At 40.9% G+C, this 12,241-nt stretch overlaps 1 protein-coding gene across 2 annotated transcripts in view; it reads left to right on the top strand.

Moving 5' to 3' along the window:
• Nucleotides 1–12,241, top strand: part of TLL1 (tolloid like 1) — a 191,706-nt gene that overhangs the window by 100,099 nt on the left and 79,366 nt on the right. For both annotated transcript variants that reach the window (XM_067551980.1, XM_067551979.1), the window contains exon 5: nt 1,980–2,097. In XM_067551980.1, coding sequence (XP_067408081.1) covers nt 1,980–2,097 — 118 coding nt within the window. The remainder of the gene's footprint in view (nt 1–1,979; nt 2,098–12,241) is intronic.

Here is a 12,241-nt window from a genome sequence, read left to right as displayed (position 1 = left end):
GTTTTGTTTTTTTAACAGGTTCATGAAGAGCCTAATGCAAGGTCAACTGAAGTTAATGGAAAGATGCTTGTTGACTTCTGTTGTCTTTGAATGAGGCCCTTAGTAAATCTTTTTTGTAAATGTTTATCAATGCATTAAAAAATTGTTCCCAAAGGCAATTTGGCAATTTATGTATAAAATGAGGCTATTGTGTTTCAGAGGAGGGGAGAATGTTTGTTTGTTTTTCTTTTTTAATAGTCTAATTTCTTGCTATTTATTTGTAGCAGAATAGCATTAAATCTGGCACAAAACTATTGTGGCATATTCAGTACAAGGCTACAGGTGGCTTGACTGATAGTAAAGTGAATCCTGTTCAACTGACTGCACTGAACAAACTGGCCTAAATGAATCTGTTCTGTAATTCTTTAACATATTTCTTAGAGGAGCACATAAAATGTTATTTGAAATAGCCATGTAACTTTAAAATATATCAGGGAAGACTGTGACTTCTTAATAGAGCGAATTTTAAAACAATATACTAATTTTTAAATACAGTATTATGAAAGCATAAAATAAACACCACCCTGTAAAACTGCAAACAGATAAATACGAATGAGGAGGAAGAAGGACATTAAAAAAAAAAGGAGGGGGGGAAAATGGATTGAAAAAAATAGAGATAAATGTAGAGCCAGCAGTAACTTCTTGCTAATTGTGCCCCAAAGGGATACAGAAAACTGAAGGAGCTTGTGAAATGAAATGTAGTCGAGGAAGATTAAAAAATAAAATTCAGAAAAATTGCCCCAAAGCTGATAGCTGAAGGTCAGACTTGCAGTTTGTATATTTACATCACATTATGCTGAACCTGACCTTTGTTTAAGGAATGGCATTTTATTAAAAAGTGCTGAACAGCTAAGTGTAATAAGTTATGTGAAATTTTACATAAATTCCAAAGCTCTTGTGTATGTTTAAGAAAAAAAAGAGGGGGTGGCGGGAGGGAGAGATGAGGAATCTTTAGGTCACTGACCGACTTAAATCCATCCCAGTCTGGTAATGGCTAAATACTGTTACCATAAGACGGACAGTTTTGTATTAGTTTAAAAAAATCTTCCCATTGGATAAGGCTCTGTATCAGCAAAACTACTCCCACAACCAACATGAATTTGCAGCCTTGTTGTCAGTTTTGTAAGAGCTAAGAATGTAATGGTATAGAGAACAAGTTGTCTCCTCTCCCCCTTGAGGTGATTCCATTAGGTTGGGCTGGACACATTGGCAAAGTACAAGGAAACGTGCACAGCTGCTGTCCAGACGGTCTGTGTTCTGGTCCTGGTAGGATTTTCAGAAGCTTGCCTAATGTGTTTCAAGTGAAGACAGTGGTAAAACTTCCACAGATTTCAATGGGAGTGGAGATAAGCCAATGCTGAAAGCTTTTGAAAATCCCACTCATCAACTGTCCATCTCCAGGCCTATTAGTCTAGTATTTTTCATGATCACTATATTTTCTCTTTCTTTCTCATGCCACATGTACATGCACACATAGGAAAAAAAAGAACATAGTTCAAAATTTCAAATAATTAACACGGACTGTGGACAAATGGTTAGAAAAGAGTCTAAATTTCAACCATATAAAGATAAAAATTGGGCTCATACACCCACATTTTAATGTAAAAATCTCTCAGGTGCACACTTTGTTTCCCTGTGTAGTTAACTACACACTTGCCTGTTTTTGGACATATAACTTGGCTTCTGATTTTTAAAAATGTGGCCCCTTGTGCATAGACATTGAAAGGGCAGTTATGTTTACAGAGCAAATTATTTGAAAACCAATTTCTTCTTCACTTACTCTTCAAGACCTGGCAGAAGAGTTTTCTCACATTTTAAAATAACTGACGCTTTAGGTTCTTGCAGCAGTGTATTATACATACGAAGGTTAAAACATGATGTCGAGAAGCAGGATGCAATTTTGAAAACCATGTTTATTTCCTATTACACAATTCTTCCAGGCAGCCAGCGGGCAATGTTCAAACAAGCTATGCGGCACTGGGAAAAGTACACATGTGTTACGTTCATTGAACGAAGTGATGAAGAAAGTTATATTGTATTTACGTACAGACCTTGTGGGTAAGTAGGTACATGTGTTAATGGGTATTTGTATTGTATATCTTTGAATTGAGTACCAAAGACTAAACAAAAATTTGTTAAAGTTCTTTAAATAATTGTCAGCTTTTCCTGTAGATGTTAAGTTGAGAAAAAACTATGTACTGAATGTCTGAGTGTAGTCTGAAGCCTGCATACAGTCTAACTGGCTCTTGAGAAAATGTATATGGTGTGCAGGAAGAGTTTTAAATTTATGCCTCTTTTTTTGTATTTGACACTAAATAAGGTGGGTGAGGTCGTCTCTTTCATCAACAGAAGTTGGTCAATAAAAGATATTACCTCAACCACCTTATCTCTCTAATATCCTGGGACTAACACAGCTACAACAGCACTAGATAAACTTGACTTATACTGAGATATAAAGAATACACAGTACTGTGTGTGTGTGAGTGTGTGTGTATAAAATATATATTAGCGATACATAGAGAATATAATAAAATATATATATTAGAGATATATCCACCAATGTATCTGGAGTTCTCGTACTTTTAGTGTATGGGCTTTATTTATTTATTCTTAGTGCTATTAATTTCACTTGTCTCTATGCTGAATTATATAAAACACTTATTTTGTCATGCTGATATTCTATCTTAATCATTCTGAATATTAACTCTTCCTTTGTATTGACTGTCCTTACTTTGGTTTTGTTTGAACAGCAAACTTCATGACTTTTCTGCACATTCCATCTTCCAGGTCATTGATTTATACAGTGAACAAAACAGGTCTTATTTACTGGTCATTGTGTTTCACCATCAATCACCTCACTCCATCCTAAAATACTTTTTCTCACAAATGCGGTTGATAATTATTCCAGTTATTTTCCGAACAAGAATTCTTGATTTTACAAATCAGTCAATGACCATTCTGCATACACCATTTTAGCTTCCCTCCGGGCTAATCTCTCCTGTAAACATCCACAATTTAACTTATTCTCAACCTTAAAACCATCCTTTGCTATGGAGCCTAACAAAAAAAAAAACCAAAAAAAAAAAAAAAAAACCAGTTAGGCCGCTGGTGTGCTGAGACACAGCTATCAGGCTGATCAACATTGTCTTATTGTTTCCTTGTAATCTCCATCTGTCCTTATCCATCTGTTGTCTCTTGTTTTATACTTCAGGCTTGTCTACATGGTGCCTTAGTCTGCACCATCTGGGGTGTAAATTCTAATGTGCACTAGCTTGTTGCCCACTAACTGGCCCATGTAGAGTGTGGCGACGTGCACTGAAATTTCCCTAGTGCGTGTTAATGCAGTACTGTTGGAAATGGGAGCAAAGAGCTAATCTGTTATTTTATCAGCAGCTAATTATAAAGAATGCAGGGAGGATGTTACATGCTTAAGTGAATGAGCAAAAGTGCTGCTGCATTGTGAGTGGTCTGCAAGCGATGAAGAAGCCCTTCTAGGAGGAAATAACAATGAATGATTCTTATGTTCCTGAAGCATAAGTTATTTTAGCAAGGTTGTCACCTTGCCAGATAAATAAGGGCATAGATTATTTGGCTAAATAAGGACTGCTTTACACAAACAACTTTTGATACTATGTCTGGCACAGGATTTTCTGTGGAAGGGACCAAGTCATAAAGGACACCAAGCCATCTGTATTCACTCTGTACTTGGGTACTGACATGTTCATTCCCATGTTACTGTGCTGTGTTGATTTCTCAGCAAATGGTTATCTCTTATTATTTTTTTCTATTACTCTAGCACCTAGAAACCCTAGTCATGGACCAGGACACTGTTGTGCCAGATGCTGTACAAACACAGAATAGAGATCTTCCCCAGAGAGTTTACAGTGCAAGGTTTTGTCTACACAGCTACTTTGTGTGTGATGGGCTCATGAGTTGCAGATTCACACGCTGGCTTGTCACACACTAAACACCATATAGGCAAGCCCTAAGAATAAGACAACAGCTAGACAGACAGGGGAGTACAAGGAAACAATGAGACTGTATTGGTCAGCGTCATAGGCAGTGGCAGTACACCAGTGACCTGTTCTCAAAATTTTTGCAGGTATCACAGCAAAGGAGAGTTTTAAGAAGATCTTTGAATGAGGATAATGTATTAATTTTTCAAATGTTTACAGGGAGCTCCTCCCAAGCATGGGGAGAAGCAGGAGAGAAAGCACGGAAGTGCTTGTTTGAAAATTTAACAAGTGGGTTATTGAGGTTGTCATCATGGGCTGATCAGAGGTGATGGTTGACATCTCAGTATGAATGAGATGATAGGTAGGGTGTGGATAGGCCATGAAGGACCTTGAAAGTGAAGACAAGTAGCTTATGTTTGATGCAATAGAGGAGGGTGAGCCAGCAGAAGATGGTCAAAGAAACATGCTAGGAAAATGCTTTTTGCAGCAGCATTCTGAATGCATATGAGTGGGACAAGATGGCATTTTTCAAGGCCCAAGAGAAGGATGATGCAGTAATCAAGATGAGAGAGGATGAGAGCCCGAATGAGAGTTTTTATCTGTGGTTTGATAGGAAAGGCTGTATTTTAGCAATGTTATGCAGAAAGAATTGGCAAAGTTTAGACATAGCCTGGATATGAGAGCCTAAAGAGAGTTCTGAGCCAAAGATGATACCCGTGTAATGGCCCTACTGACAGGCAGAATGGTGGTGTTGTCCACAGTAATCAAGAAGGGAGGTGGCAGGAGGAGCTTTAGGGAGGGGAAAATTAAGAACTCTGTTTTAGCATGTTGTTCTTGAGCTGATGGTTAGACATCTATGAGGAGATGTCAGAGAGACAGGCTGAGATTTTAGTTTGGATGGAAGGAGACAGGTCTGGAGTAGACAGAAAGATCTGGGAGTCATCTCCATAAAGATGGTAGTTGAATTTGTTTTTGCAAATAGTTTTACAGAGTTTTCTTAAAGCGTATCTGAACTTGTTCCTTCTAATTCCTCAAAAGGGAGTCTTGGGGCTAAAGTGATCAGTTATTTCTGAATATGACCCTTCCTCTTTAGAAAATCTGTGATATCTTCCCAGGATGGCATTATAGTGAATTTCATGAGAAAACAAATAAACAGAAAATGATGACTTATATATTGAGGTCTAGCACCTCACTATGCTAATCTGGAATTTATATACAATCAACTGATCCATTGCCTCTCTAATTTCTGTTTAAACATAATTGGCTTGGTTTTTAGAATTAGTGAGTACATAATGCACAATGATTTCTGTGGGAACTGCACTTCCTCAGTATCTCTGAAATTCAGTTCAGAATTTTTTGAGATGGCCTCTCATTAAGAACAATATCATCACTAACATAAAATGTACGGTTGCTGAGTGAGAGATTGTATCAAAGGGAAGAAAACTGCAGTTTCATTTCCCTTTTTTTATTACTCTTTGCATTTTCTCCTTCTCCATATTGGCCTTTTTGTTTGTTTATGTTGTAGTTAATGCTAATAGTGCATGGTCATATATGAATTTGTTAACACTTGGAATTTTCCTTTTAGTCCTTTCCCTTTATCCTACTTATCATCCACCACTTTTCACCATTTTCTCACTTCATTCAAAATGTACTTTGTGGATATTCATCATCCAGATTCATTTTTTTGCTTACTTGTATTGAAATAAAATAAAAATGGTATTCCCGTAATTATTACTTAGAAGTTCTTCAACTTAATCTCCATTTATGTTCTGTTTTTTGAATATCTGGGTAATTCAAAGCTTCCATTACTGTTTGCCCATTTCACAAACAATTTGCTTTTTATTATCTACTAATCAGATCACTCCTCATTAGAAGGCTTGTAGCAATTTCCTCTTCTCATATTATTAATTTTATTAGCTTCAACTTTGAACTGTGGTTGTCCTCATCATTTCTTATTTAATTAACACATTGTTTGAGATGGGACCCGAGTATTGTTTCATCATCTATTATAGTTGAAGAGCCAAATATTGGTGAGTTGAAACTCCATAGTTAGTGGATGGTGGTCATTTCGCATCATCTAACTGCAAGTGTAGAATTAGAAAATAATATTGATTTACAGTATAGGTTTATGATTATATTACCAAAGCAATGTACATTGTTATTCTCGTCCACTGGTAATAAATACGTGTGGAGTTGGTTGGTTGTGGTAAAATTTTCATCTCTAAACAGGCTGAAAGAGTGTGATGTTGTGTAAACCACTAGTTGTTAATTACAATCTGTAATATTCTTTAAAGAATTGCTGCTAATGGTTTCTGGGTGTTATGTGGAAACTGCTTGGAGACTCAATCACTATGTTATACTGTATGGGAAGCCAAAAAAGGGCTCAGTTGTCCCAAGTGGCACTTAATCTCATGCTCATAATAAATGTTACTGAGAAAAATATCAAGCCTGTTTTGTATGTGGTGAATCAGAAAAGGAACAATAAGTCGCATTGTTTTGGCACTGTAACGTGCCTTTGATCTGGCTTTGTGGCAATTTTTGTTATTCATCAGCACACTTTGCTTTTTTATGGCAGACTTCATGTGATTCATAATAATCACTGTTGATTTCCTTCATTATGGGTATTTGACAAAGCTGTTTGAAGTAAAGAAAACTCAAATATCTTTCTAAAGGGTCAAAAGCTGTTTGAACCAAATGCCACATTTACATGCTAGCTAGATATTACAAACAGGATTTTAAAAAAATGGATAAAACAGTTATATTCAGTCTTTAAAAATATACTTATGCATTCATATTTTGTTTTGGTAGCTTTATCTCTTGCATGTAGAAATGACCGGCTATTTAAACAGGTGAAAAATGTCTTTCATGGAGTTCAAAAAAGTAACATTTATATCAAAACAATCATATTACAAGTTCTATAATGTAAGTAATGACTACCCCAGTCATGCCTGAAAGAAAAAAAGCTCCCCTGCTGAAGCTAGGTTATAGTGAAGCTCTGGTCGTTCACCCTTCATAACCCTTCAAGTCAGAATCATGAGTCGAGCTGGATAAATAGTGCAGGGAGAAAGTGTTACTGAAAGTTTTTGTAAACTGTGAATCACATTTTAATTCAGTCATGTTTGTACCCCTTTTTGTTTGCTTTTCAAAAGTTTGTGTGAGAGTGCAACTTTTTTGGAATAGTCTGGATATTAACAGGAAATCAAATTTTGAACCTGTAGCAAAGATTTTTCTAATCAAGAAATGAAATGAAGCAGAAGTAGTTTATGAAAGATAAATCATCCAGTCCAGGAAGAGAAACAATACCATGTGACTTACTGAAGGTGACTAATCCATACAGCTTAAGTAGCAAATTGATGTGAACATAGCAGTGAAATGAGGACAGGCACATGGATGGATTTTAACTGCAAGGCTGCAACTTTTTGTTAAGTTAAACACAGGGAAGGGGCTCTATCCATACGCACCCATACTCTCCTATACCAGGTAGGTGTTACAGGGCTCCTACTATATACCTCTTAACTTGGGGAAGTCTCTCTTCAGCCTACATTCCAGGACTCAGTTTAACTCTGAGTTTACTGCCTCTTCCATGAGGGTGACAGAGAGAGTGCAGAAGGCAGGGACCTCAACACACAAAGGCCACAAGGTTTGATCCTATCCCATGAGCCCCAGGCCCATCACCAAAATCCCAAGTTTTTACCTTTGGAAACTATTCATTTCATCCTTCAACCGCACTGGGAACCAGGGTGCCAGCTTGATCACCACTCTCTTCCCTTAACCACCCAGGTTGGTACCTCAATTCCTGCCCAATCCAGACCCTCACATTCTACAATCATTTGTCAGTGCCTCTATCTGACAAATGTGTGCATCATCCCTGAAAAATTCAGGCCAATTGTAACAGATGTCCCTATCTCCAGGAATATCCTAGTGACATCCCTATTCCCCATCTTCCTCCCCTTGTCCACACAGGCTGGGTCTGCAGCTCCCTGCCAAATCTATCTTGCGAGCATTTCTAACCATTCTAACCTAACCTTTGGCCACAGTCGCCTAATCAAGCTAATATCCCTCTGGATTCTATCCTTTAAGTTGACTCCTGTGCAGCCCCCAAGGCAAATAGCCAGCATGTGAGGTGGTTCGACAATGAGAGCAGAAGTGGATGCAACTGGATGAGAACAGCTTCAGAACAGAAGCCTAGCTGAGATCTGCCTGGCATCCTGGCTGCTGTTATTCTGGGCCCGCTGCACTACAGAGTGCTTCAAATCTGAATATTGAGTCTGCTGTGGGTACCCTCTGAAACAAAAAACCTCATTGGTTTAGTTACTTTTTACTGTTCCCTGCCATCTTTTCCTTAGTGTGGACATAAGTCCTGTAACACCTTGATTTCCCATGCCCTATTGCCTGTACTGTCTGTCAGCCAAAACCCCTGCAGCTGCTCATGTCACTGCCTCAATCCTGAAAGAATGAGTACTAAATATACCTGGTCAGGAACACAGTAGCACAAGGTTTTTCCTCAGTACCGCAGCAAATTGGTATCTTGTCAGGAAGCTGTGTGAAAAGCAGGTCTGGCTATGGGCCCTGGATTTTTAGTAAGACTTTTATTTCTTTTACAGGACGCAGGTGTTTGTCTGCACATCTCTTCAACACTAAATATGTCTCTTTTCCCTTCTGGTTGTTTTTGAGTACCTTAAGTGTAGGGACGCTGCCCTTGTAGAAAATCGTACATCCATTAAGGTCAATGGTCCTTGGGACCTTCATGCAGTTGCTAAAGGCACCAGTTCACTTACTCTAAAAGTGTTAAAGAGGGCAACAATGAATACCACCCTAAATAAAATGGCCTCCCTCCCACAGCTGCAGATCCATGGCAGAGTCTTTAGTAACCCTGTCAGTATTCTCATGCAGTGGGTAATAGTGTCCCTCCAGTGCCTGCCCCTCCTGTACCAGTCATCTAAGAGCTTCTATAGTACGAAAAGCCTGCATGGAACTGGGAAACCCGCCAGCCTACTCCAGTAGGACAGGCCTGCTAGCCCACAAGATATAGTGGGGAGAGCTAACCTGCAGTGGGTCAAAGACACCCTGGCATTGTGCATCATCTGGTGTGTGGGTATGGGTCACCTATGATGGAAGCCCTTCCTTAGCCTTAAAGTCTATGAATTCTGTAAAGTTGCCCTCATAGGCCCTGAGGGTATGTCTACATTGCAGTTAGACACATGAGGCTGGCCCGGGCCAGCTGATGAGGGCTTGTGGGGCTTGGGCTAAGAAGCTGTTTAATGGTGGTGTAGACATTCAGGCTCAGGTGTAAAACAAAGGCCCTCACCAGATTATATTACCCGAGCAGTCTTTGCCAACTGTCTATTCACAATGTGGACCACAGATTTGTTTTGTTTTGTTTTTTTGCACCAGAAACGGACTTTCTGTTTTGAAAGCTTTGTCCCCAGATAGTGACTGCCAGCAGTATAGGGAAAAAATGGAGGAAGGTGATGTCTCCTGTAATGTCCGGAGCCACCCAGCTTTCCTGCCACTTCTGTGCACAATCCTATCCTTGAAAGTAAACCTATGGCTCCTGAGGCATCAGATTATATCTGCAGCTCAGTCTTGAGCGAACAGTCCAAACGTCATATCGAAATCCCATTAAACTCCTCTTGAAATCTTTCCCGCACTTTTAAATCTTCCTTCATTTCCCTTGTGATTCTGACAAAACAATGGGGGGTTGTGCACTCCAGAAGACTCTGATGCCAGATGGGTGCAGAATGCCTGACTGATTGCCTCTACCTGGCACACAAACTTTAGGTGCCCCCTAACTATTTGTTCCCGCAACGTAATTTTCTTTGCCCCTTTGAGAGCCCATTTCAGTGCCCTAAGCAATTTTATCTTCTCTGCAAGTAACCTAGAAACATCCTGAAGTCTGTCCACTTCAGTGCTCAGGTATATTAAAGTTTGAGCAGGACCTTCTATTTTCTCCGTACTTGAGGCACTCGGCAAATACTAGAATGCCTGAAGCAAGTACACATAGTTACCTCTCCCTAATCTTTCTGAAAATGAGTTGTCAAGATTATGTGGGAGTATAGCCTGTGTTATGTGGTGCACTATTGCACACTCCAACACAGAGCTGAATCTTTTGAAAGTGGCACATGACACTGAGTACCTCGTGGGCATGGCTTTATCAAAACAGTAGTGGCCTTCAAATTGAAACCCAAGCAAGTGATTGTCCCTGCTGTTACTTCCATGGTGACCTTCACAGTCACTATATTCTCAATGACTTTAACAGACTTCAAGTTCCCTGCCCTGGAGTGGCACTTCACTCCCTCAAGTATTGGATTTGAAAACCATCCGAAAATCCATTCCATAAATAAGCTGTTTCTTTTTTCTTGGGTAGTCCATAATAAATTCCATAACACTTGTATCTTAATTGGAGAAGAAACCTTTTCCATGCCTCCCAAAACACTGGGTCCTTGTGGACTTCTTTTCCTACCATTCTCTTGGAACTTGCCTTTTACCTTCATAATAGGAGAGAGTGCTTTGCTGACTCCCACGCCTCCCATTATGGTGTTTGCACTTGCATTGGGAATGAAAACATTTCCCATCAGTAAATGCAAATCATGCAATCACTTTTATATCTGCATTTTGAAACTGAAGTTTTGCAACTGGCAACCCTCTGTCTGTGAATGTCAGCTGGGTGGGGCGATAAGGAGTCATACACTCCAGCCAAAATTCCTGGTCTGTTTTACCCCAGGGTAATTCAGGTTCCTCTGCCATTCACTGTTTAAATTCTCTGTCATATCTTAACCATGCTTACCCACTGTATGTTGCATAAGCCTTTTCTATTAAGTCCTCAAACTTGAACAAGTAAATACAGCTCTCGGGACTCCTCACACAAATTATACCCACATAAATGTGAAAGGGTGTGAACCAGTTCTGAAGACTTTGAGGTGCCTTAGTTCTGCAGGATTTCTCCTAGTCTTTTCTTTCCTTTGGCCCCGTTCATTGGTCTGCTCTTCCCTAAATAACAAGTTAAATACATCTACAATCTCCCCCTTCCAAATCTTTTCTTTAACCTGTTTAGAGAGCTGAGTCCCCAGGGGCCGATTGGATCCCTCATAAGATCAACAAGCTTTAGCTGCCATATCTTCCACCTAAGTCTCATTAGGAATGCTGCTGGCCAATGATGGTGGGGGGGGGGGGGTAGGGGGAGAGGAACTCCCTGATTCCTCTCTATCCCCTGTGACTTCATTACCCTCTCATCTGAGAGGGGCCCATCCATCTCAGGCAAGCTGCCCAGCCGATGGGCTACCCGTGCCAATGATTTCACTAGGTCATCCCTTGAGAAGGGGCATTAGAGGGAAAAGCAACCTGGGCAGCCATCCTTGTCCCTGAGTTTCAAGGCCCGCAACCCTCTTCTTTCACCATGTGTGGGGCTGTTGGTGTACCCTACCGCTATATCCCGAGGAGGCCTGCTGGATTCCTGGTGTGTGACGGGAATGAAGCACAGGCCCAGGGACACTCACTGCTCCTTGTCTCACTGGATGAGGCTTGAACCCTCACTTTCCTCAAACTTAGACCCTGAATCCCTCCCACGAACCTCCTGTCTAAAGTGTTCAGGATTCCATCCAAGGGGAATGCACTCCTCTGACCTATTACCAACGAGGTCCCTGACCAACTGTTCTCCTCAACCTTATCTGTCTCAGTGGCAGGCCTTTGCCCCATCTCCACTCCCGTGAAGACCGAGCACATCATTCCCTGTGGGCTGGCAATCCCAGGCCAACAATTCCCCAGCAAAGCTGCCTGAATCAATCCTCACCCTCCTTCAAGGCCTCCAGTAAAGCTGGGCTGGGTTGTGCCAATGTGTGCACAAGGACACCCTTACTACCTATACCCCAACCCATGCCACCTCACCCTCAGGGAGAGAAAGAAACCAGCTGTTCTGCCAGGCTCCTTCAGAGTGGCTTCTGGATTGGGCACCCAGAGACCTGCTGGCCAGACCTTTGGCTGAAGCCCAACAAGCAGTTCCCCTCCCATCCAAAGCAGGAAGGGAGGAGGCATAACCAGACACTAGGAGCATTGTGCTCTTGCGGCAGCTACAACGCACTCAGGGCCTCCCCACCCGTGATTAGGCTGCGGGGGAACAGCTGCCACAGACCTGGCCCTGGCAGGGCTACCCAAGGACACAGGCTCTTTCCAGCAGCCCTCAGTGACATCGCGTGACCTCAAGCAGGGTGTGTGTGCATGTGCTACAGTTTCAGGCCCAGGATTGGAAT

This window comes from Emydura macquarii, unplaced genomic scaffold (genome assembly GCF_026122565.2).
Source record: "Emydura macquarii macquarii isolate MOO-44397 ecotype Brisbane River unplaced genomic scaffold, CSIRO-AGI_Emac_v2 contig_1363, whole genome shotgun sequence".
NCBI lineage: Eukaryota > Metazoa > Chordata > Testudines > Chelidae > Emydura > Emydura macquarii.
The sequence above is the reverse complement of the archived record's forward strand: the minus strand, read 5'-3'. Positions and strand labels throughout refer to the sequence as shown.